General features: G+C 38.9%; 1 protein-coding gene across 2 annotated transcripts in view; it reads left to right on the plus strand.

The window, feature by feature from the left end:
* Positions 1-27,886, plus strand: part of TRHDE (thyrotropin releasing hormone degrading enzyme) — a 367,482-nt gene that overhangs the window by 6,235 nt on the left and 333,361 nt on the right. For both annotated transcript variants that reach the window (XR_004620882.1, XM_034644164.1), the window contains exon 2: positions 6,701-6,974. Coding sequence is in view for 1 of the 2 variants with exons in the window: in XM_034644164.1 (XP_034500055.1) it covers positions 6,701-6,974 (274 nt within the window). In the remaining variant the exon portion in view is untranslated. The remainder of the gene's footprint in view (positions 1-6,700; positions 6,975-27,886) is intronic.

Here is a 27,886-nt window from a genome sequence, read left to right on the forward strand (position 1 = left end):
TTGCCACTAGAGAGTGGATGCTCTCTCCGGCAAGTAGAGTCTCACTACATAGAAATTGGGAGAATATAAAGAAATATACTCCCCTCTCTTCTCAGTTTCCCGGCCGATCTGGAATGATTTCACACAGCCACAGTGTATGGTGGTGTTGGGAATAAGACTGGCAAGATTGGGTGGGGCCGAAGTGGGGGGAGGGGCCCCCAGCTCACCCCTCCTGCCTTCCCTGTTTCTGAATAAATGAGTGGCTGCGTGGTTGAGGGAGCTCTAGCACTGGTTTTTCAGGGATGGGGTGAATTGAGGCCTCCCAGTGTAGACCTGTGTTCACTTGCAGGGTGAAATTTTAATTTAATTATTCAGATCTTTTCCTATGACCACACAATTGAAAAAAAAAATCAGAGGATGGGTAGACAAAGAATGAAGTTTTAAAATGACCACTCTTGGTTACTTTTTATCTCTTTTATGAATAGGCTCAAGCCACTTTTGGTTGTGTTGCTGGATGGAAGAGCATGTGTGTGCTTAGTGTGTTCAGGGACTCTGGATCCAGGCTGCCTTGGGTTCATGTCCTGACTCTGCCACTTGCTAGCTTTATGACCCAGGCCATAAATATTTCCTAATTGTTCTGTGTCTGGTATCCTCAAGTGGAAAATGGGGATAATGATACCCTATTTCATAGGGGTATTGTGAGATCACTAAGAGCCATGTCTGACAATTGGTAAGCTCTTTTGTGGGTATTAATATTATCATATTTGTCCATGGCTGGAGATATACTGTTTGCATTGGTACAAGGTCATACAGGGTCAGTATTCTTGCCTTGGGGTTTTTCCCTACTAGCAAGACAGTGGGGGAATGGTCACCGTGGAAGTTCCTTCTACTGCTCTTTGTTTTGCCCCCCAAGCAAAATTCAAAAGACAGAGAGGAGGAAGCTGAGCCTTTCCACCCTGAAGAGCGAAGAGAAGAGCTGTGGTTTTGCATGGCAAGAGAAACCCCATGCTTGGTCCAGGCACCGTGAGCTGGAGAGGACTGAGACAGCAGGAAGAGGGTGTAAAACAAAAAGGAACATACAACTCTCAAGTTATGGTACCGCTCTCTATCAGCAGTGAGAGTAGCAGAGACCAGTGGCTGAAGGGTTGGAGGGGGTGGGGGGTGGGTGCCTTCCTTGTCACTGGAAGCCAGTGTATTACATAGAAAATGCCAAGTATCACGGGAAAGGCACATTCGTCATTAGCTATTGTTCCCAAGACTTTTGAGTTTTGACAGTAGCAGTACCTCATAATACTTACATAATGCTTTGCCTCCTTCCAGTATTAAACAAATGAAGCTCAGACACTATTTATTCTTATGAGAACCTAATATTATGGCCTGCAAAGGTAATTTTAGTGTATTCATAATACTCTTCATCAGTGGTGATCAAGCACTCAAGACTCAGTTTTGATAGGAGTATTTAGTACATAAATAGGAAAACAATTATGAATATTGTGCTCTGTTTTTATAACACGATTATTCACATATGCACCACTTCCTACATACATATTGCTGGCATTATTGCATTATGTTTTTAGTTTACTAGAATGGTTATTTAAAAAAATAGATTACACGCTTGCTTATAGCACTGAATATTCAGCAGGAGTACTTTTCTTCTGAAATGGCAGAGGTTTAATGACTCATTGAAGTACATAAAAACACACAGTCTAAACAACGACCCATTTTGGCTTAAAATGTTTTGTCATTGAGTAATAATTTGCATTTTGATTAACAACCTTAACTTAAAATGGGACATGTGTAACTTCCATGACCTTGTAACTAAGTCCATCTACTGCAAACAGTGGAATAGTAACTAGATGTTCCATTGGAACTTTTCTTTAGATCTTGGGAGTTTTTATTAACAGTCTGAAATGATTGCAACACCAGGCAAATTGCAATTGCGACAGAAGGAAGCTCAAAGATCATTTTTCACTGCTGTATGTGTGGTACGCATAGATGTGGTCCGGACGGAGACCTCTCGAATAGGGCATGCCATTTGTGAGGTTCTCTTGGTTTGGGTGGGTTGCGCAGTGAAAAGTCATGAATCAATCTGAATTCTAACACTGTCATGCAAATGTTGGTTTCCTCTGCATATTTTGACTTTACGAAAAGGCAAACTGAAAATAATGGAACAGAAATTGTTTTGTATCACATGCAGTAATTTGCTGGCAATATCAACCAATGTTAATGCATTACTTCTGCTGGATCTTATCATAATGACTTGACACAAGTAGCTTGCCTAGTGAACTTCCGCAGAAATACGAAGAAATCAATTCTCTGTATCCTTCAGAGGCAGCACAGAGCTTTACGCCCTCCTTCTTAGCTCAACCAAAATGTCAAATAGGCAAGTTGTTAAGAAATAAAGTAATTTCTTTTAGATAGAAGAGAATTAAAATACATGTATATTATTTATATTTTTCTAGTTATGCTAAAGTGACATTCTTGGAATGACACTTCTAGGATGTCACTTTTGGAAGTGGCATTTTTTATGGTAATAGAGAGATTCATTAAAAGATAAAAATGATTTTGTTTAAAAAAGCAGGAGAAAAGCGGAAAACGAAATACTTGTCCCTATTACCTTCTGCCTCCTGCTGTTTTATATTACTTCTTGCTGCATTTACATATGTATTTTGTATCCATACTGTATATTAAAATGTTTTCTATTTTTAATTAACTTTTTTGTATTTCTTCTATCTGGTGTCTTTCTACCACCTCAGGCTTACTTCGAATTTACTCAAAACCTAAATTCATTATTTTCTACTCCAAATCACCTTGTTTAGCAGCCTCTTTGATGCTTTTAAGGACAGTAAACAGAAAAGAAGTCTCACTTCCACCAGTTGAAGGCAATCCTAACATACAGACGATGAAGACAGAATGATATTTTTGAAATCCAACACTGTTGCCTGTTGAGGGTACAGAGCTTTGAACTAGGTCTCTTTGTTAGACCAGAGCGGGGGCGGCGGCGGGGGGGAAGTATCGAGGGTGAGACAGGTGTTAGAGATGGACCAGCAATGCTGAGACCTGAGAAAGCCAGACTCTGTGAGAGGACAGACAGCACACTAACTTAATAAGTGAGTCAACACTTTTTTAAAGGCTTATTTCTGTGCTACCTGGAGTCAACTGCCTCACTTCTTCATCTGCTTCTGACCTTTAAAATACTACCCAGACTTTAAGACCAATTCTTACGCTTCTTCCTCTATGACGCCTCTTTGGTTCCTAAGACTGGTGGTTCTCCACTGGGTAAATAGCCACCCCCTACCCCCACTTTTAGTTGTCCCAGCTGGGGTGAGATGGAAAGTACTCCTGGTATCTAGTGGTAAGAGCCCTGGAATGCAGCTACACATCTTCCAGGACGCAGGTCAGCCCCCAACAAAGAATAATTAGCCAACCTAAAATGTCAGTAGTGTGGAGATTGAGGAGCCCTGCTTCAGGAGAATGTAATGTCTTCGTACGCTTTCCTTTTTTTGTCATGGCTTTTTGTAGAATACCTGTTTAGGTATTTGTTTAATTTCTTCTACTAGAGTAGAAACTCTTTGAGGGAAGGAAGCATATATATTTATCTTTTTCTCCTCAGTGTTGAATACTCAAGAATGATGATGAAGAGAAACAAATGCATTATAGAGCTTGTAGTAAAAAGCTGTTTAGCAGTAGTATGATTTAATATTTTAAAAAACCATCAAATTTAGGGAATATTTTATTTCTCAATTTTGTTCCATTATAGGATGTCGAGCTTGGAAAAGACCTAAAAAGTAATCTAGTCCAACTGCTCTTCTTTACCTAGGGACTTCTTTTGATTTCCTGAATACTGAATTGAAATTCAGTTGCAATCGTCCTCAGTTGCCAGACTGTGAAATTGGTATTTCCTCATTTAGACATTATCAGAATATATGGTGGCCCTCTGTGCATAGATATATACTGTGTGTGTGAATTCATTAAGAATATTAATTGCAGAAAAGGCATGGGTTGGTCTTTATATTCCTTTCAACCCTGAGAATCAGTGATTTAAATTGCTAGCTTTACTAACATATTTACCCACTATATAAGGCAAAAAGAGTGTACACAACATGATTCTTCTGCATAAATATTTGGTTTATGAATTTCTCATTAACCCAGAGGTATTTAATCTTCTGCATCTAATAAATTCTTACCCATTAATTACTTAATGCCAAAGACACCTTTGATTTTTACTTAATGACTAATACATTCTAATTGCAACCCTTCTGTTGAACTCTTGTAGAACTTTTCCCCCAATATTATTAGCTGTCTACCTTATCATGACCTTAAGGACAAAAAAGGTTATATCTTAAAAAAAAAAACAAAACCTACCATGTATCTAATATTGTGGAAAGCTCACACACAGCAGACAACGTCTGTCAGTGGTGGAACTGGAGTTCTCATATACTTGAAAATTAAAAAGGAACAATTTTTTAACTGTATATGGAATCCTGTAGGTAACTTTTAAACAGCTCAGAAAAGAAATACCAAGCTCAGTGGACATTTCTATTAATAAAATGGAAAGATGAGATTCAAAAACATTATGGAAGACAAAAGCATGTGAAGAGCAAATCGTAAATGGGTCCATTTTAACTAAAAGGTACTGACATTTCTTTAAACAAAACTATATTACTATCAATAGAAAATCATAAGGAAAAATATTAGCATGTACTGGCATTTTTGGAAAGAAGAACCTTTATTACCAATAGTCAACTTAAAGCATTGTTTATAAATTATGGCTAAAGAACATTTTACTGTTCTTGAAATATAATTACTTTTTTACTCAGATGCAGAAAGTGTGATTTCTAGACAAGCTTTGCACTAATTGCAAGTGTAACTTTGGACAAATCACTTAACCCAACTGGAATTACTTTTCATTTTAGAAATTTATGAGAGCTGGACAGTTTGTTTCTAAGACTGCTTCCAACTTTAACCTTATGTTTGTCTGAAGATTTGTAGTTAAAACTTCTTTCCCATATATTATATCATTTTATCATCTCGACAGCTTTGGAAGGAAAGCGTAGAAAGCATTATTATTTCCCTTCTACTAATGAAAAAATAGGCTCAAGCAGTTACCCAAGCCTGGTATGTAGCAACCCTGGTACTGTTTCAAGATAACTCCCCCAAATCCTCTTTCTGTGAGTACGTATACAATTAATCTTTGAAATGTCTTATTTTTCTCTATTTCAAAATTAACTTTTAAAAAAGTAGACTCTCAATGATAAACGTAAGCTTCATAATGTTAAAAAGGTATAAACATTTACATCTGATGGTTTGAGCCAGGGATAGCCAATAAGATTGATTGCTAGTAGCTGCCTGAAGTGCTATGCTGAGAATAATTTTGAGGCCAAGTTTGGGCTCAGTGGGAAAGTATGCCATGTTAGATTAACCATGAACATTGTGGATGATGGAGAGGGGAGTGGTGGCAAAACTACTTATGGGGGAAAGGGTCTTTTAAAGAAATGACTTCAGCACTCAGTAATATTTTATGAAGGGTCTGTTATTGACTTGCCTTATATTGAGTTTTGTAACTAGTATTATCAGAAAAGTTTAATTGATTTGTGTCATGAATGTTTTCATAAATAATAGCTTCTTTTTCAAGTTAAAAGAGTGTCCTTAAAGTACTTAGTTTGAGTGTTTTCATTTGTAACCATGACTGAAAGAATGCAGCGATTGCTTCTGGTTAGTTTTAATGAAATGCAACTTTGCAGCTTGATCTGAAAACTTGAGGGCATTAAATATACTTTATATAGATATACATACACATATACACATTGACATGTTTATTATATAGGTAATTGATTATATAAATTTGCATGTATTATATTAACATATTAATACCAAAGTTATAATTTATGTAATAAATATGTATGATGAGTCGTAAAAATATTTTCTGGATTATTCAATATAAACATGTGTTAAACCACTCCAAGAAGGGTTAAAAGCCATTGTGGATCAGTGGGTGCCATTTATGGACTGGCTGCCGTTTATTAACTGCCTGATGGTTGCTATTCAGCTTCCACAGTGATACGCGCTTTATATCCTTTTTCCCCACTAAGCTTTACAGTACTTTTTAAACGTTAGGCTTGATTATTTCCTTTCAAGCAATGAACACCTAAACCTTATGGAAATTTAGTAATCATCCAAGGTGATATGGCTGAGAATGCTGAAAAGCGAGAGTTTAGGCCAACTTTTGTCAGGTTTCAAAGGCCTTAACGAAATCCGATCACGTGTAGCTGAAATTTGAGGGCACAGATGTTTCCCACTGATGGTCTATATTCTACGTGTATCTGATGACGACTTTTGGATTTTAGTTTCACTGTCTTAACTCATACACCTTTAGAGGAGAAAGTGGGGGCATACCAAAAAGGAGAACTGTTATTTTCCAGTGGGCATCCAATGGGATGCCAGTGAGTTGTTTTTCTGTAAAGTGTAATGTTTTGTCTAATAAGCACTGGCCTGGGTTTAGAGAATTTACTTTAATTGAGATAGAAACTTCCCCGAAGAATTTTTATTGTTGGGGAAATATATATGAATTATACTTCCATGCTATTCATGAACTTAAGTTCGGTTCAGAAAAAAGTACCTTGTTATTCGGCAAAATATATTATTTTATCAGCAGAAGCATGTAAAATGGTTATAACTTAAGTCATAAATGTAATTGAGGACATCCTTTTCTTTTTTCCAGGTTCCTTGGTGTTACTCAGTTTTCGCCTACACATGCCAGAAAGGCATTTCCTTGTTTTGACGAGCCAATCTACAAGGCTACTTTCAAAATTAGCATCAAGCATCAAGCAACCTATTTATCTTTATCCAATATGCCAGTGGAAACTTCCGTGTTTGAGGAAGATGGATGGGTTACGGATCACTTTTCACAGACTCCTCTCATGTCTACATATTATTTAGCCTGGGCGATCTGCAACTTTACATATAGAGAAACTACCACCAAAAGTGGGGTTGCAGTAAGTATTTTAAGCTTAAATATGTTTTTAGATAATGTACACACTGTATGGTAATCTGATTTCTGGATTAATAATGAATCATTTTTATCCTCTTCAAGTCTTATATAGCTAAGTTCTTTTGTTAACCCTTGGCGGGAAATTATCATCCTGGTTTCTAGAGTTAAAGAGGACTGTCTTTTCCATACCCAGCCCTCTTGTCCCTTTCGCCACCTCCCGCATCCCCATCATCCCTGTCCCTCTTCATCTTCTGAGTATTTCTGAAACAACTGTTGTCTGCTTTGGGAAATTGCTTTTTATTTATATGACTGGGAAAACTGCTTCTTTTTATTGTGAAATATTTCAAATATCCAGAAAATGTAAAGAATAATATAATAAACTTCACAAGCTGACTAACCAGCTCTAGAGAATCTAAACATTTTACCATCTTTGCTCTAGTCTAATTTAGTGTTTGAGAAAGTAAAACATATTGGATAGAGTTGAAGCCCTCTGGGTGCACCTGCCTGATCTCATTGCCTTGTCTCCTTCTTTAGAGATAACTACTGTCCTGAATTTGATATTTGCCATTTCTATGCATATTATCATACATTACCAAGTGTGTATACATATATTTCTACAATAGATGCCATGCTTTAAAATTCCATATAAGTGGTTTATATTATAGATTCTGTAAGTTATTTTTATTTCATTTTAATTTTTGCTTAAAATTATGTTTTTGTGGTTTATTTGAATAGAATGGGTTGAGTGAAGATATCCAAATCTGTCATCCTCCTGTAGATAAACACTTTCATTTCTCTGATTTTCAAAGATTAATAACAATGCTCAATGAATACTTTTGTCCATGAGTTCTTCTGTCAGTGTGCTAGAATTTCTGTGGGGTTATAAAGCTTCTCTTAGCCCATAACACCCAAGTGTATAGAAATACGTTCTTAGGGGAGCATGATGTGTAGGAAGCCTGGAGAAGTCATGCTCTGCATTTAATTTGCAATACGAATCAATTGGACTTTCTGTGATAAGTATCATTTATGACAGCAAGGTGTTCTAAGCATCTTTTGCATGCTATTGTATTGCTCTAGTTAGGCCAGGTCAGGCCATGCTGAATTAACAACTTCCTCCTCATTTCAATGGCTTACACAATAAATATGCATCTATTTTAATTTTTGTGTCACCCGTAAAACAAAGTATTATGATTTTGTTTTTCCTGATGAATAAAGTAAATTGAGGTTTAAAGAGATTAAGTAACTTACCCAGGGTCAAAAAGTAAACAAGTGGTAGAGCTTCAAGGCAAACTTTTGTTGGTCTGATCCCAAATTTTGGGCTTTCCTGCCACGTGCCCTGGGAACTCCGTTTTGTCATTTCAGCTGTATGTCTGTAAGAGAATTCAAGTAATGATTCTCCCTATCCGGTGTTCATCGTATTCAGCATTGCTTGAATGTAACAAAAGGAGTTAATAGAAATTCATATTCTTGTTCTGTAGGAAGTTCATAGGTCTATAACAACATAAATTTTGAAAAATAGGTTTGGATAAATAAATTTTTCTCAGTGTTACTTTCAATTTAAATAACTGTGGAACCTATTTAAAAAGTAAAATCTGCCTGCATAAAAAAATTAGTGCCATTATTGAAGAACTGTGTATAATGAATTAATCTACATAGTCATTAAAATTAGGTCCTAAATACTGGCTATAGAGGGCCGGAAGACATTTTGCTCTTCTGGACTTGCACTCATTTCATACATTGGGTTCCTCTGATGTTTGTTGATGTCTCCTATGGCTACTTCAAGGCTATACATGTTGGACCACACACAGGAAGGGAACATCAAGACATCTCATTTACTTTGACGTCTTCCAAAGTTGATGGCTGGCTTGCTGTGCATCAGCTTGCAGTGTAGGGTGCGCTGGAACTGTTTTTTCTAGTAGTTTTTCTTTAAAGCATCTTAAAAGTGTTCTCAGCCCTACACAATTAAGCTTGTTGCTAAGTGACCCATATTTAAAACCAGACACACTCTAATTATTTAGATGTGACTTTTATTAGAGTTAAGAATCCAAGTAATTAGTAAACATTTTAAAATTCCTACTTAATAATTTTTATGTAGAAAAGATAAAACATGCTACCAGAGAACATCGAAAGGTCAACTGAAATAAAATTTTCGATTGTATAATCTAAAAATACTAAGGATAATAAAAAGGAAAACAAAATTGCCACTGGGAACTCTTATTTATCAACTGTGGAAATATAGTTTAAAAACCTGGTTCTTTTTTTTTTTTTTGGTCACCCCTTTGATATTCAATCTATTTTTATTTCCATTGCATTTCCTCTTTATTACTGGGGAGGAGCACATAGGAATCACATATCTGAACTCTTTAACAGCTGGAAGGAGTGGAAGTTTAGGTTTAGGATCTTGGGGGGGTGGGACAGTCATGTGAATTTGGTCATTTTGGATCGGAAGCTGATGCAGTCTTCTTTGAGATGTGAGAGCGTAACTAGGGTAGCACCCTAATAATTTACAGCTGAAATGTAACGGTGCCTCAAGTGTGTGTATTTGAAGCATCATCATTTAATTCTCTAGTTTTCTACGCTTTGCAAGGCACTGTCCTAAGCAATTCGAAAGGTAAAAACCTCTAAGATCCCTCTAGTACAGTGATTGCACGTGCATCTTTCAGATGGCTCCAAGCTGGTAGACGTATTTTGTTTACCCATCCCTAAAATGGCTTAATATTTTTGTAATTAATGGTCGATATTTAGAAATTGAGAGATTGCACATAAAATTATTTGTTTCTGGCTTCTCTTGAAAAATGGGAAGATCTTTTGACACTGGGCTCATTTTTTCACTTGGCAATAATTGTTCACTCATTTTTTTCTTTCGGCAAATATTTACTGATTGAGTGTCAGGTGTTGTTCTAGGCTCTGGTGATATAGCAGCAAACAAAGCAACAAGGTTCCTACTCTCAGGGAACTTACATTCTAATGAGGTGAGAGTGACAATAAACAAATAAATGTATATCAGGTGGTAATATTTGCTATGAAGAAATTCAGGGTGCTATAGCTGGATGGTGGCTGACCCATTTACATGAAGCTTTTGCTTCCTTGTGTAACCTAATTCAGACCGCCTTTTTTTTTTTTTAAGATTTTATTTATTCAACAGAGATAGAGACAGCCAGCGAGAGAGGGAACACAAGCAGGGGGAGCGGGAGAGGAAGAAGCAGGCTCACAGCAGAGGAGCCCGATGTGGGGGCTCGATCCCATAACGCCGGGATCACGCCCTGAGCCGAAGGCAGACGCTCAACCGCTGTGCCACCCAGGCGCCCCAGACCGCTTTTTTCTTTTGCACCATGTCAACTTCACTGTTGTATATTACCCGCTTTCATTCTGTAGGCATTTGGATTTTCAGCCCTTGTCTAGGGACATAATTCAAGAGGGTAGCCAAGGACTATGCCTCAGAAAAGCAATAAATTCACTAATTGTGTCTTAGTGATACTGGTGTTCGCTAATTGTGAAATGAAAGTTGTAGAAAATAAGTTCAAGACCATCTAGAAGAGGGAGAAATTGCTTAGGCTGGAGTCTAATGATGTGCTTCATGGAGGAAATGGGATTTAATATGACCCTGAATGATGGTTTGGTCTTAGAAAAGCAGATCATGTGTGCATATAATCCTTGGTGGCAAACGCTACTAAGAAAAGACAAAGAGAGAGGGCTATCTATGGGAGATAGTGTATGGCTACCATGTTCATAAACATCATCACTTCTGCTATATTCTAATGGGTACAGGTAAGTCACTAAGGATGGCTCTGATTTGCTGGAGGAGGGCTTATATTCTGCATCTTGATAGGGAGTGTCGAAAAATTTGTGGACATGTTTTCAAATCAGTATGTAGTTTCTCAGGCCACAGATTATTTACATTCATCTCACATATAAAATTTACTCACCAGTAGGTCTCACTGCATTACAACATTGGGCTGGAATCTGAGATCCAGGATCTAACCATCTAATTTAGGTCTAGGTGCAGATGAGACTATTTGGATTTCGTTTCTCGAATGTGTTTTCTCTTGCTCTAAAGACCTGTTATCTATCTTCTCTCCCCCAACAGACAATGGAAAGATGGGGATATGATTTTTTTCAATCGATCTTTCCATTCAAGAATAGAAACAATGGGAGGACATAGCAGTCACTGGCCCATAGCAGTTCTGAAATCCAACTGGGTACATGTTGGCAATTTTAAAATTATGACTTAGTGCTGTTCCCTGTGAGTTGTCCTTCTTGGCACTTGGCCCCATCATTTGGGCTCTTAGTTTTGACTTTTAAGGCATCTTTTCTTTTGTAATTAAAAATTAGTTTGTGTTTGCAATTGAGTAGCCTTCTCAGCTTGCTTCCTATCAGTAGAAAATGAAGGGTCCAGAGGCTTATTTATTTATTTTTGCATTGGCCCTGTTGCTTTAGGTCAAAACAGGTGTAATTATTTTTTTTAAAGATTTTATTTGCGAGAGAGAGAGAGTGTGAGAAAGAGCATAAGTGGGGTGAGAGGCAGAAGAAGAAGCAGACTCCCCACTGACCAGGGAGCCTGACTTGGGGCTCAATCCCAGGACTCCAGGATCATGATGTGAGCCAAAGGCAGACATTTAACCGATTGAGATGCTAACCCAGGCACCACCAGGTATAATTATTTTTGAAAAAACTTGACTTTTGGGGTATCAAGTTATATCCATTCCATTAGACAAAACTAAACCATGGGTCTCTTTAATCTGAGCCATTTTCTTCCATGAGGCTTTGTAGAATTATGCTCATAACCCTCTTAGATGCTCTGTTACTGAACAGAGAAGGTTCATAAGATACAACCTTTATGTTTTTAGAAAACCTTTTGTCTGTTTGAAAAGGTTTGAAGGGCATCACTTTAAAAGCGTCTGAAGTCTTAACAGTTCCTGAAGTTGAGTCCTTGGCTTCATCTTTAGATCATCTTTTCCTGACAGTGACCTATATTATTCCTCCCTGAGTCCATTTCTTACTTTGAGAATCTTTTGCCATCTGGAGAGGCTGGGAAGGAGAGGAGTTTTAATTTCAAGCTCAGTAAGTCCTATTCCAAATTTTGCTTGGAAACTGGACAGTTTGTTCTTAAGCTCATCTCTCCTGTTTTGGATTTTTTATGGCCAGAGAGAAGGCGTTGGTGGCACCTTCCGTATTCTGCTTGAACGTCTTCTGAGCTAGAAAATATAGCTTAATGGTTATATTTCTTATTTTCCATAGCATTACAGGGAGCAGTGTTGCCAGACTTGTTTCTACTATGTGACAGCGGACCCCTTTCCCTCAGCTTCCAATACCATTTACCTTAATACCCTTCGTGCTGCCACCAACAGCTTCCTTAAAGCCATAAAGCTTCTGAAACAGGATCCTCTCAATGATTGTTTACTGTCACCCGCAGTCCAGTCCCAAAGCCGGTGCCTCATGTTTTAAGTCTTTTGCTATGGCAATACCGTACTTCCAGGTACTAAAATTGGTCCCAATTGATACTGCTAAATTAGAAACCACTGTGAAACTTAGCAATAAAAAAACAACCATTTCCTATGCCTCTGGATTCTGTGCATCCTGAGCATGGGTGGAATAGAGCAGGGGAGGACTCTGCTCTACAGTGCCCTAGCTGGAAGGGCTGGATAGCAGGAGTGACTCGACAGCTGGGGGCCAGAATCATCTGGGGGCATCCTTACTAAGTGTCTTTACTTGATGTTGGCTGATTCTGGCCCCTTAGTTGGGGCTCTCATCTGGAGCACCCACGAGTGGTCTCTCCATGTGGCCCGAGCTACCTTGCAGCATTGTGGCCTAAAGTTGTCAAACTCATTACTGGTGCTTCAGGCCTCCAAAGGTGAGTGTACCGAGGGATTTACCCTGCCTGTTCACTCCATTATAAATGGTTACATAGATTGTATTAGTCACCATCTTTTTTTCCCCCTCTTTCTTTTAGCAAGGAAGCGCTATCTCACCAAGCCTACGAAGTTAAACAGTAGCACTTTTAATGCACTGTATTAACAAACTTAGCTTGTAGCAAAGGGAGCATAGACCCCATCTTTCAATGAGAATAGTGTCAAAGAATTTGCTGACTCCTTTGAAACCATCACAGTTGTTATATGTAGTATAGGAGATTATGTTTATAAAATCATATGCGCAGTGCTTGACACATTGTTCTCACTCTGATGATGACAATTAAATTGATAATATATTCAGAAATCCTAGAAGGGAGTAGGGATATAGAAGTTTGATAGGTAGATGGAAACTGGACTGTGAAAGAGCTTGATACCTAGCTAAGTTTTAAGATTTTGTTCAGTTAACAAGAAGAGCCACTAAAAATTTAAAAGCTGGGGTCATGACGTATATAAGTTTTATAATCTGCCTGAGAAAAGCATGGAAAATATGTGGACACGAGGAGAGAGGGGTTAGGGTCCCATTTACCTAAGAAACTCTGGACTAGAATCGTTATAGTATAAATGGATAGGGTAGCATAGATATGAAAGGCATTTTAAAGGAAGAATTGGTAGGACTTGGTGAGGGACAAAAGATAGGAATAAGTAAACATTGGGGAAGCACAAGAACAAAGAGTCAAGAATGTGATATAATAGAATGTTTCTGTGTTCCAGATTCACTGTGTATTCTGAATTGGCTATTGCAGCCAGTGAGGGTTTTCATTTTTGTTGGCCAGTCTCTTGGGATGCACAGTCTATACTGCCCAAGTGATCTGTTCATCCTATTATAACTGGGTATGTACAATTTTATTTGTCAGCATTCTCTTATTAGCAAGTTATAAAAACTCAATTTGAGCTTAAGCAAAAAGGAAAATTTATTAGAAAGGTATTGGGATATCTCAAGGCATCCCAGGTCAGGGATAGAACTGGGGCTTGGAGCCCTGTGAGAAACTTGGGAATCCAATGCAAGGTCCTCATCGGTGCTGCTTCTGCTTTGCTTTCTCAGTGTGGACAGACTTCTGTTCTTTGATTCATGTGGTGTAATATTGCCACCAAAATTTCCCAAGTTTTGCACATTGCCACGGAGGACCCACGAGGGAAAGTGACCTTTATAAACTCCCAGACTCATAGGGAGTATTGTTGATTGCCCCTGTTTGGGTCATGTGATCATCTCTGGTCACTGTGTCTAGACAGTACACACGTGGAGTCACATCATAGGAACATGGTATCTTCTACTCTACCTCATGGATGGGAGGGCGTGTTGCAAAGAAGGAGAGTTTCTAGAGAAGGCATGCTGGGAAAAATTTACTGCAAGTGGCGCAAATGTATTTTTTAGTTTTATTTTGTGGACTGACCACAACAAGAGGGATACACAAAATTTATAGTAGTGATAAATATTACAAATACTCACACCCAGGAAAATATACACACAGATACACGTGATACACATTTCTGGTGCTAGAGTTCTAGTGATGATATTGTATATACACACTTAGAACATGGGATCATTCCGTGTGATTTCCTACTGAGAATAAAACTTAGGTCTCATTTTGACAAGAGAAGTGCAAGTGTAGGTTAATAATGCTCCAAGCATAAATGCCAGTTTGAAAAAAATTCATGTTAATAGTAGGAGATCTTTTGTCATTAGACGTTCTGTCTAGATTGCATTACAAATATAATAAGTGCCCATCAAGAAAGAAAAATAGTAATAAAAGAGTTAGATTACAGTCAATTAAGGAAGACAAATAGAGGCTTCCAAATGACCCCGATAAAAGAGAGTCATCCTCCTCCTCTTTACTCCTAGAATGTTTTGTAAACTCCTCTCTTATAGTCATTATCTCACTGATCATAGCCCTTTCTTGCTGGGCTCTTTGCTCCTCTAGACTGTGATCTCTCTGGAGGCAGGTGCCATATCTTATTCATCTTTGTAAGATTCAGCACCTAGAGAATGATAGGTACTTGGTGAAAGTCCATTGAACATCTAAATGAGTGAATTCCCTTTGGAGAAGTCACAACGTCAGGGGTTTTCCAAAACCTTTTGGTTAATACATGACATGAAAATTTGTGAAAAATAAGTTTGACTAATATCAAAATATAAATAGCAAAAGTTATAATACAGATACCATTTATTTTTAGGCACTGTGTAGCAACATGTAGGTGAAAAGCGTTGTTAAAGAGAGGGGCAAATTTTAACTGCCAGACAGGGAATTGAATTAAGAACAGAGTCTAGGTTCTGGAGGATCTAGTATAGGGGAGGAGAAATGGGGTGGCTCTTATATACTGAGGGACCAGGGATTATCTCTGTCCTCTATCAGGAAAGCAAAGTTCCTGAGTGTTGTTGATTGGCTGGTGATAACTGGGCTTGCCAGTGAGGTGGACCTAGGTTGGCTGTCCTGTGGGTGCCTGCCTTGGGATTATAACACCCAGCTCACCTCTCCTACATGAGAGATATGCTTGAGCCAGGTCTGCAGTCTTGTCAGCGAGCTATGTGGACAGATCAGGAGTTTATTGGAGTCAAGGAGTTTGAAAACGTACAAAGAAAAATAATTTAATTGGTGAACCTCCTTAAATTTCATTACTGTGGCAGGAATGAAGCTGATAAGTTTTGCTAAGTGAGTATAGAGTGAAGAAATGCATGCAGTGATTGTAGACTGTTTTTAATAGTGCTAGTTATGGAAGGGATAAGAAAATACATCTATGCAGAGCCTACTACAGGTGATTTTTAGATACAGGATAGCTGAATCTATAGGAGGAGATAAAAAAAGATCCCAGACAGTAGCCAATGGCTACTTGGTATTTAATGGCTGGTCTTTGTAGGGGAAATAGCCAAAACTGATCTGTACCTTTCTGTTTAAAGAACCCAGGAACAGGAATAGAGAAAACAGATGTGGGAAGATTCCATCCGGGACACTGATGAGGCACACAAGGCCAGTAGTCACGAGGGTAACAGTAAAAGTGTGATCACAAAAGCATTGTTGAAATCATAGGCCATGGTGTCCAGAGAGGCAGAAAGGCAAGAGAACCCACAATGGGAGTGATGTTTGTGGAAATGGATTGGGACAGTTGACGAATAGAAGCCACTGTGAGAATAAAAGGTAGGTGTGGAATGATAAAGGGAGTAAGGTGGAAAGATGGTCTGGGATAGAGAGGAGGGTTTCAGATTTCGTGATGAGTTGCAAGAGTTTTAAGCCTGTAATTGCAAAGTTGGATGGATGGAGAGGATTGAAGATACAATCATGGAGGGGACAGAGAACTGTGGGGCCATATTGGAGCAAACATCAGAAACACTAAGGGGGAGTCCTTGAGAATGTGGCAAGAAAACTATGCCAAACTTCAGATTCTTGAAGTGTGAGTAACACCTAGATGCATAGATGTGGAAGAAGATCGGTGAAAGCCATGAACTCCAAAAGAAGAGAGTTTTTTTGTTTTAAAGGAAGTGGAGGAATAGTGGTGTAAAATCACCATTGAGGAGCTAGGAGTGCTCATGTCTCTCTCTGGCTCTGCGGGTGGATGAGAACAGATCTAAATAAGGATAAGAATGTGGGCTGAAGTGGTGGGTGTCCGGGGTTTGTGTACAGGATAAGAGCTGTTGATGACAAGGATTACTTACAAAGAGGGTGGAATGGTAGACTGAAGGGACATGTTAACAGAAGAGGGAGAGAACTGAGTAGGCAGAATTTAGTTAATGGAGGAGCTTATAGAACTATCTTACCCCAAAGTTTCCATTGGGATGTTGGTGTAATGGAGTGTGCCTCAGCAAATATCCATCCCCTGGTGGCTGGCCTGGGCTGCTGGTGAATTCAGTGATGGATGATAATGGGTTTTGTTATACAATCCACAATTTATCAACTGTCCTGAGGTTTAAGAGTCTACACATTGAAGAGGCTAATAGAAGCTGCAGGAAAAGCTTGAAGTAAAAAAAAAAATAAACCTACAGAACAGAATAATTTAGTCAGTGTAGAGTATTCATGGTTGTAGTATGTTTATTCTTGATTGTGTGTGTGATAGATTGCCTGGCACATAGGGAGGTCCACTACCCTCTTTGTTAAAGGGGAGGGTGATTTGGCTGTGATCTTCCTTCTCCCAGTCTTCCTGCTAGGCTTTTCACAGCAGAGGCCACCACCAATTCAGCAGTTTTTAGATACAGTGCCCACATATCTAAGAAGTAGCATGTAATCTGATAACATAAAAGAATTTTCTTTTCTTTGCTGTCTACTTTCCTTCTAGCTTCAGATTCATTACTGTTGTTTTTTGATCTTCCTTATTCTTTTTCCTTCTAGTTCTTCAGGATTTTTACTTTATTTTTTTTATTTTTTTTATAAAGGGGGATTCATTTTTTTAAAAAAATTATTTATTTGAGAGAGAAAGCATGCACGAGTGGGGGGAGGGGCAGGAGGAGAAAGGGAGGAGAGAAAAAAATCTCAAGCAGACTCCCTACTGAGTGCGAAGCCTGATGCGAGGGGCTCGATCCCACAACCATGACATCATGACCTGAGCCAAAATCAAGAGTCAGAGGCTTAACCGACTGAGCCACCCAGGTGCCTCTAGGACTTGTACTTAAAGGACTGTTTTGACTAAGAGAGGTAGATAGAATATTGTGTAATATTGAGGAGAGAAGTGGTAAGAGATGAGGTTGGAGATTTATGCAGGGGCCAGATCATGAAGGGATTTGTAAGTCATGTTAAGGAGTTTTGATTTTATCCTTTAAGCGGAAGTAACCATTAAAGGATTTGAGCTTGGGAGGGCTTCAGATCATATCAGGAGCTTTCTGTCGAAACATGGGGATAATATAAAATGTCTTATCATTGTTGCTAAAAGACTCTCAGTTCCTTTTTCCCATTATTTACCTGACCAGGGTCTGTTTTCCTGTTTGATTAAAGCTGCCGTGCCAGTCTAGATCAACCTTCCTAAGGATCAAGGAGCAGGCAGTAATTGGATGTAGGACAAACAAGTACCGTCACTTAGATTGTGGCTGACATGAAAAAGTAGCCAAACTTCTGCTTTTAGCCTCGGACACAAAATGTGCCACAGTCTAGAGAAAAATCTCTGGGTAACCATGATCTAAAACAAATGGTGAAACAAAATCATATTCTAAAGGTTGATGTAACTCAGATTCAAACGATTCTTATAGGACTTAAGATCAAATTTTAGAAAGACTAGGATATTTGGTTGAGATATATTAATATTTCTGGAGATGGAACTTACAGGAAATAAAGAGAAATACTCTTTGCTAAAGAATCAGAGGAAGGCCTGCAAGGCCTTTGTATTCAGTTGGATATATAAAAGTGAATATTCAGAATGGAAGAAGGCATCATGGTGCTAATAGTACTGTCTGTCCTTAGCTACTGCCACCTACTTAATGTTTCTTGATTTCCTCTTCAACCAGATGGCAGAAAGGAAATTCACTAGGTCTGTGAGATGCTGCTTTCTGATTAGATTTGATTTGGGGAGGAACTGGTGAATGCCTAAAACCAATCATTACCCATATGTACTATTCACACGGCCCTGAAAATGACTTATTTCTTGTTATATTTCTTAAGAATCATAGAAAAGCATTTCTTTATCCATTCATAAATATGTATTGAGCAACTGTGTTCAATAATGAACTATTTATATTTGGAAAATTATGGCATGCTTAAGATCAAAGAGAGACTTTGAGCAGAATTCATAAGAAGTTCACTTAGATGTAAGACTTTGACTGACAAGGAGAGGGAAAATTCTAAACTTTCCTGATTAACCTTAATTAGTAAGCAAATAGATACCCAATGTCATCTCTGGACTTAGCACCATGTTAAATACTGCACATAAACCAATGTGTAAGGTATAGATTTTGTTTCCAAAGGGTTTAGAAGCCAATTGATGAGACAAGGTAAACAGGCAACCATACACTGGATGGTAATAGGCACTCTTTTATAAATGAAAGGTAAATTCATAGTATGCTAGATGTTGAAAGAGAAAAAAATCAATGAGGGCATAGATAATTATTGAAAAGTATTGGGTCTTGAGGGATGGGTGGATATGGGTAGGTGGAAGGCAAATTAGAGAGCCTTCTTTGTGAGGTGAAGAGAATTTCTAAGGAAGGAATGACCATGGGGTTTTCTTCAGAGTGAGAAGATTAATATATCAGGTAGTTGGTTGCAAATATCTGAGAGCAAGTCAGGAAAACTTAAGCAAAAGAGAAAATCAATGGTAGATTCTGGACAGCTCACAGAAAGGAAGAATTAAAGAATTAGGTCTTGAGAAGGATAGCTTTGAGTATCTAGATGGCATACCAATTAAGAATCTTCTCAGGGCACTGTCCTCAGATTGTTTTAGGTGTAGTCCTCAAATTCTCAGGAGAAAGAGAGAGCAATTTCTTTTGCCTGAATAGAGTGCCCACTTCTAGGGATGATGCAGATGCTGGTGTTCCTTCATCAACACACATCTCAGGGCAGATGGAATCTGGGGAGTTTTTCAAAGGGAAAATAGTATGACGTTATCAAGAAAGGAGAAAGTACATCCTGTAAGCAAAAACAGCAGATAAATCCCTTATGGAGTACTGACCAGCTGTTGGGCACTGTTCTAAGTATCATTTCATTTAATACTTCATTTAATGCTTTGAGGCAAGAATTATTATTCCCATTTTCTAGATGAAAAAAACGATGCACCAGGAGATGGAATACTGAACTTGCCCATGGTCACGTGGCTCACAGTGGCAGAGCCAGCATTCAGACCCAGGCGGTTGAGCTCCGAAGCTTGTATTCAAGGAAGATGGGTCCCAAGGAAGATGCAAGGTGGGATTGCAGGAAGTGAAATTAAATAGATAGAGTGGGGCCAGAGACGCCAGTTTAGATCGGAAATGGAAAGAAATAAGGATCCACGAAGGGTAAGGAAATGACACGATAAATGTGAAGTTTAAGAAATACTCGTCTTTGAAGACTTGTGCCAAAAATTTTGGTGGGTAAGGAAGCCTGTAGTTTTGAAAGGCCCCCCAGCTTCCCCCCATAGAAGGTCATGACTGAGCATGGGTAGTGAAGATTTAGACTTTGTAAAGCCAAATACAGTGACTGTCCATATGTGTTTCTTACATGACAATGAAACTTTCTTTCAACATAACTCTGTTAGGGGTGCCTGGGTGGTTCAGTTGATTAAGCATCTGCCTTCAGCTCAGGTTATGATCCCAAGGTCTTGGGATCAAGCCCCACATTGGGCTCCATGCTCAGAGGGGAGTCTGCTTGTCCATCTACCCCTCCCCTTCCTTGTGCTATCTCTTTCTCAAATAAATAAATAAATAAATAAAATCTTTAAAATAAATACCCCATAAGTCTTTAAAACTCTGTGCTTCAATTGCCGAATTAAAATTTTAAAGAATATTGGTGTAACAAGGAAGAATTACCCTAGCACAAGAATTTAACTGTTCTTCAGGGCAGTTTTAGGTTTCACTGCCTCCATGAAGCCTTGCGCAGCTAGAGTCCTTCCCTTCTTTGAACTGTAATTGCCCTTCAGTTGTAATTCTCTTTGGATCATTGTCCTAATGAATTCATTTTGTTGCTTTCTGCACATCTTTTCTCACTAGATTGCAAGATCTGTGAGAAGCACTGTTGTCAATGACAGACACACACATATGCTATATTACACATATAATCACACACACACATGCACGCACACACACACATTCTGGGGCAGCTCAGAGAAATGATATGTATAGCATATACCGTATCTTCCATGGTGTGCAGCACAATTCTTTGCTCATAGCAGTCACTCAGTAAATATTTGAAGCATGGATGATAGGAAATGCATTTGGAGGAAAAATTGAAAAGCCTTAACAAGTGTCTTGATTTGGGTGACAAAAGAATAGATAAAAGTGAATCAGAGAACCTCCGAGTTTTAGGTTGCTTGACTGGGAGGATGGCTCATCAGTAGCGTGCCCTGATTTCTGGTAGTTTTTCCCTGTATTCTTTACCTTACTCTCATACCTTCTCTGCCCTTTTTCCCATAGAGTTCTGGATTCAGGCTGAGGCCTGGCCAGAGTGAGACATTTCATTCTTTCTTCCCCTCCAGCTTAATACTACACACGCCTGTCTTGCCAGTGAAAGAAAATGAAGAAATACGGAGTTCTTTTTTTTTTTTTTTAATATGGCAAATTTATTATACATGTCTCTCTGATGAAATGTAAATCTTTTAAACGGCAAGTCAGGCTGAAAGTTAGGTTATCTCCACACACGCCTGGAATTAATGCAGAAGTGTGTCTCAGTATTTCAGATGGGGAAAAATAATCATTTGAAACAGGATCACTTCGTCTGAATGGGGGAGTGTTCTTTGTTTGTTTTTTTTTTCCTTCAGTAATTCATTAGACAATGAGCACTTCCATCAGAAGGGCCTCTGTGGAAATACAAGAGATGCTCCTGGTGGAGGCAGTCCTTTTTGCCTTCCCTTCCCTTCGGGAGAGGTAATGTGAACAGCAGGTGAGTAAAGTAATGCTGTGTGAAAGAATCACCCGAGAGTGAAGGGATTTTCTTACATGATGTGTGTTTTCTGGGAGGCTGTAAAGGAGTCCAGTGCAGGCTGGGAAAAGAAGGGTGGTGGAAGTAGCATTGGTATTTGGCACTCAGGATTGGATTTTGGATTTCCCCCATTTACTAGGGCAGGTTTCTTCACCGGAGCTACGGTCTGTTCTATAGAATGGGGTTGACAACATATGCCTTCTAATGCTTCTGAGAAGCTTAAAGAAATAATGGAAGTGAAGTTTGTCTCAGAGTGTTGGACGCAGAAGGATGCCCAGTGCATGGCCACCTCTACAGATGAGTCTCTATGTTTGTGTCTCACTAGTGAGCAGGCTAGATGGCGTGCGGGAAGGAAGAGAACTGAAGGTTAACATGGGAACCTTTGTGGGAACACCTTGAAAAAGATAGTCTGCAAAAAAGAGGATTGTTTAGAGGGGAAGATCAGAAGCATTGCCATTCATCTCGACACCCCAGCATCATGGCACCGTGAGAAGTGCTGAAAAATGTGTAATGTTTATTTTTCTTGCGATTACCAAAATCATGCAAGTAACTTATAACCTTGTTTTTAGAGGAGATGAGATGGGTGTGAGGGATGGATGATTTTCTATGCTTCTGTCATTTGGGGGAAGATGGAATCTTTCTAGGTGTATGGAAGAATTATTGCTCTCAGGAAGAAATCAGGGAGAGAAAGGTATTTGAAGATGTGGAGAATTAAACCAGAATTAAAGAATTGTCTGTGTCTGTGGTCTTTGTCCACATATAAAAAATAAAGTGATATCCTGTTAGTTATTATAATCAAAGGCGGGGTGGAGGGCAAAGGAGTGTAGATTAAAAGACAGAAAGGAGGAGATTTTCTGCATTATTGGAGCATTGTAAAATTATTCATTCATTCAGCAAATTACTTATTTTATTTTAAAATAGCATAATTTTATTAATCCTGCATTATGTGTCAGATACTGTTCTGAAAACTTTACATGGATTATCTAATTTAATCCTTATGACAATGTGATTAAGAAGTTTCCGTCACAGTATTTTTTATCATCTGCACATGAGGGAATAAGAGGCTCAGAGAGATGGCGTCACTTATCCATTGTAACTCAGTATGAAATGCTGGAGCGGGGGGGGGGGGGCTCAAGCTCAGGTGGTCTGACTGCAAAGCCTGCATTCCTCACTGCTCCACATACTATCTCACAGATGTTAAGATTCAAGTCTACACAGCAGACACAGGGGTGTGTGCACGAGAAACATGGCTTCTCTCTTCATGGAGCTGACTTTCTAGTTTGGTGTGAGCTGCTTCTTAGAGATTGTGTATTTTGGGTAGTCTCACCACAGATCTCTAGGGGGAGGGATTCCTTCAACATCCTTCTGAACAATTTCTCAACCTTGACACTCTTGATTTTGGACTGCATAGCTCTTTGTTGTGAGGGTCTGTCCTGTGCATTCTGAGATGCTCAGCAGCATCCCTGGACTCTCCCTGCTCAAGGCTGGTAGCACCTCCACTTGTGATGACCAAAAATGTCTCCAGATGCTGTCAAATGTGCAAAATCACCCTGATCGAGAACCTTTGCTCTAGAAGAATGACTTGGTGGTCGATGAGCCTATATAAAAGGCATGGAGGTGACTCCATCCTGAAGTGCGTAGCCAACCTGGTGCATGTATTCAAGAGATGACCAAGGACTCATTGAAACTCATTTCACTCACTGATACCCGCCTACTTCTGTAGATAGATGTGCACACAAAGGCCACGGGAGGAAATTGAGAATACACCATTAGAGACTTTGAGGTTCTGGATGGGGAACAGAAGGATTAAGAGACAAAGATTTTCATAATTCAAGAAAATGAGCTCATCACGTAGAAAGAACAAATGAGAAGGCACTTTCATACTGTGCTCTATAGTCAGGTATTGTTTGGCTGTTTTAGGATAGCATGCATGTTGTTCAATTTGAAGAGTTTCCAATGTACTGTTTGATAGACGTTCATTTACTTTTCATGTTCTAGATGTATGGTACTTCGTGGAGGCTCTACAGCCGTGGTTCTTAAAGTACAGGTGCCTATCTGAATCACCTGGTGACTTGTTTCTCAGAATCACATTTCTGGGCATTACTCTAGACTTGCTGAACCCAAACCTTCAGACATAGGGTCTCAGGTTTGAGGGGATATTAACATGCTCTGATGTACATTCCCGAATGAGGGTCATGGATGAAAGGTTTTCTTCCCATGCTGTCTATCTGGATGATCGTTAGTCATTCCGTCACATGTGAAGCATTAAAAAAATGTTTTCATTGATGGTAGCTTTCTTACATGCTACACCTAGGTGCAAAGGCTGTTGGGAAATGTAGTGTATTCCATAAAGTCATGTGTTGAGATAAAAATGTGGGGTTCTAAAAGTAAAGAACAAAGAGATTGGACATTGCCGGACAATCAGCAGTCCTTGTCACAGAATATTATCGTTAAAACACAATAGCAGCATTAGACACTTATCGAACACTAAGCATGTGCCAGGGGCAGTGAAAAGTAACCATGTGATGTTGCTGCTGTCCTGTCATTATCCCTATTTTTTTAGGTAAGGAAATGGAATCTCAGAGATCTTAACAACTCGATCATTGTCACAGTTGGTGGATGTTAGAGCTAAAATTTTAAACAGGTTCTATCTAGTTCTACAAACATTTTCCATGAGACAATCTAATTACCTCTCTTGCCTCCACTGAACCTACTAGTTACAGTTTTCAGATTCTTCAGATTTAGTTATAAAACATATTTGGCCCTTATTGGTAATGGAAATGTCAGTATTCCTTTATCCTTCAGATTTTGTTGGAATTTTACTATTGTGAATTTTAAACTTGATGTCTACTTTGTTATTTTTATTCTAAATGGGGAAAGGAAAAATATCATCATAAGATAGAGTGGCTGCAGAGAGAGCCTAATTTTATTTAGTAAGTTTGGCACCATTTCCAGTATATAGTGCTCAATAATCAAGGGGATCATACGTAAATATTAGGAAATGTTGGAGTTGCAGCATTTCTACGAGGGTATGATTTGTAGAAAATTTGGTTTGGATTTATATAAATATATATATATATATATACACATATATATACATATATATATATATATACATATATATATATATATATATATATATATATACCTCTCTCTGCATGATAGCTAGTTCATGAATTAAATAGAAAAATACCTGGTTAAGCTTATTTATCATCTTGAGATGACACAAACAGCAGCCTCTTAGAAGCCTTAGAGCAGTCTGTCTAATCAAGAGGTTAATAGTGAGCTCCTTATAGCTAGGTCTGTCCCTGAGATGGTTAGTCACCTCTAGAGTCTTTCCTTAAATTTCTTTGGATTCCCAGTGTCACTGAGCTGGATTATACACTCACTGAACCAGCTAGATTATACACTAAGTGAACTGTCTCTTTAGGGAGGTATTTCCTCTGTAAGTAGTAGAGGATGAGCAGAAATCAGTCTCACTGTACCATGTGTCTCTCACTATATCATGTCTCATTCTGTGGTTGGATTATATTCTGATGAGAGAGAGAAGGAGAGTGAGAGATCAAGATTGATTTTTTTAAATTAGAATAATTCACCAAAAAAAGAGAGACCCTGATGAAATTTCAAAAACAATAAAAGCCCTTAATTCTGGGAGATAGTCTTATGAGGATTATATCATTGAATGTTTTTTCTTGTATTTTTTATTCAAGACTACCTAAGCCCCCAAATGGCAACAGAACAATTCTGGCAAGGTCTTAAAGGTAACATGTGAGATTCTCATTAGAAAATAATAAATTCTTATTTCACAGATTAGGTTAAGTCATTTTTAACAATTTATCTGTTCTAAATCCCACTGAAAGACTGCAGGCTCAATCATCATGGATAATTACTGAGAAAAATGTTGGAACATTGTTGGTGCTCATGGTATGACTTTTGCAAGTGCAGTCATAGAGGCATAAATTGCCGTTGATGACAAGCCGAACAGTTAATCCCCAAATAGTGACTAAGCATCCAGGAGGATATTGGCTGCAGAATCATTTGCCTCCTCGGTCATAGGTACTAATATTTTCAGTAGCATAGCTTCTAACTACATGAGGATAGTTGTAGCAGGATGTAATTGCGACTACAGAAGGAATTTCTTTCTGGTTTGATGTAAGGGAGCAATCCCAATCTAGGCCCAAAACCCCAGCAGTGATGAAATTTTATTATTGAAGATACAGGGTCTGTCTAAATGAGTAGGTGCAATCTGACAAGAGTAGATCATTTTCTCCAGTAATTTTACCGGTTCTGCTGATTTTGTGCCTTAAACTCCTTTCTTCTCCTCGAACATAGCTCTGGTACCTCTTTCCTCATGCTCCAAATCTTGGAAGACACTCCTGGATTTCTGTCTTGGAGTTCTACCTTCCTTTGCCTTGGCTGTTACTCTTTCTTAGCCAATGTGGATGTACAGCTCAGTTATCCAAGGTCATTCCTAGTGAGAGATGCTACTCCTAGGACAGATTCTGTGCAGCTTGGATTCTTCTGTCACCCCCCCCCCCACCTGCCTCATGAGACCTTGTTCTGCTGCTGCATAGCCAATTGAAACTCTTGGTTTTCTCCAAAAAAATTATGAGATTAGATGACAATCTAATATTTTGTAGGACAAAGTAGAATTTATTCACATCTATTTTTTTTGAGATTTTATTTATTTATTTGACACGGAGAGAGAGCACGAGCAGGAGGAGTGGCAGGCAGAAGGAGAGGGAGAAACAGGTTCCCCACTGAGCAGAGAGTCCAATGAAGGACTCGATCCCAGGACCCTGGGATCACGTCTGAGCTGAAGGCAGACGCTTAACCGACTGAGCCACCCAGGCTCCCTTATTCACGTCTATTTCTTATGAATGTTTCCTATGTCTATAGTTTTCACTGAAAACAAACTAGAGGACAGTATTTATTAATTCCCTCATTTGTTTTTGATTCCGTGTAGGAAAGTAATGATGGACTAAGCATAATATTTCTGTAAATCACAGCCTAGTAAGCGCTGGGCTTTTTGAAAATCTACATAATACTAACATTGTTAAATCGGGGAGGATAGGAAGCATTTTATGATACATATAATTCCAGTACTCAATCACGTAAAGCAGACTTTTGCCCTAATTTCTCATTTGCTTTAAATTTACGTGAAACGACTTGGCAACAGTATTAGATGTAGCAGATGTACACATTTCAGCTGGAGCAAACAAGAGACACCTTCTCTGTATAGATGTCATGATCTCTTTCATTCAGTCATCCAGTAATGTTCACTCAACAAATATTTACTGGAACTTTCACATATTCCGCACTGTTCTAGGCACTGGGCGGACACCATGGTAAATAAAACGGACAAACTTTCACAGAGCTTACATTCTATTTCAGTGGGATAGAGATTGACCAGAAAATAAAATACATAATACACGAGATGGTGATATGTGGTAACGAGAAAGACAGAGCAGGGAGAGAGAGTGATTTAATTTAAAAGGGATGCTTACGAAAGACCTCTGTGAACATGGATATTTGAATAAAGACTTACCTGCACTGAAGGAGTGAGCATTGGGACACCTAGGGAAAGAACATGCCGGGTGGAGGGAACAGACAGCGCCGAGGCACTGAGGTGGAGGGATACCTGGAGTGTCCTAGGTGCTTCAAGAAGAGCTTGGAGGTGAAGAGGAGAGTGGGACATGATGAGGTCAGGGGTGTGTGTGTGTTTGTGTGTGTGTGTATATGCGTGCATGCTCGCGAGCATGTAGGTAGTATCTTAGAGGTGAGCACAGGGACGTTTGTTTTCAGACGTGTGATGGGAAGCCCTTGAAAGGTTTCAAGCAGAGGAATGACGTGCCAGGCTTATATTTTAAAACATCCCTCTGCTGCAGTGTGGGAATATACAGTGGTCTGGTGATGGATGGAAGCGGGGGGACCATCTAAATGGCTGCAGTGTGTAGGAAGTGGAGTGTAGAAACGTAGTAGAACTTGGGCTCTGTTGTAAAGGTGGAACTGCCAGGATTCATGATGTATTGGATATGGGTTGTGAGAAAATGAGAGAATTCAAGGAAGACTCTTCGTTTGTTTTATGCGGAGAAGATACGTTGGGTTTCTGTGTCACACGGAACCGCTGAGTTAGAGGCTCATTGTCATCAGAGAGAACAGTCCCGAATCTGTTCCACTAAAGCTACAATTGAAATCTTTCCATTTTCCAAATAGATAATACTAAATAACTCCACCCAACAAGGTAATTCATTGAACTTTGGAGAATGAGTTTTGTAGCTAATGCATTTTATGTGCACCTATAAAAATGTAGTTTTTATTAAAAATCAAATGCTTTATGGCAAAGGTCCCCTTTTTGTCATGCTTGTCTCTTCCCTATTATATGCTGTGGAACTCTTGGGATTCAACGAATAACTGCCTAGAGGCTTCAGTAGAATCAAGGCTGATCATATCCCTTTTGCTTTCTCGAAGGTTCTTCTCTGGTTTAC

This window comes from Ailuropoda melanoleuca, chromosome 15, assembly GCF_002007445.2.
Source record: "Ailuropoda melanoleuca isolate Jingjing chromosome 15, ASM200744v2, whole genome shotgun sequence".
NCBI lineage: Eukaryota > Metazoa > Chordata > Mammalia > Carnivora > Ursidae > Ailuropoda > Ailuropoda melanoleuca.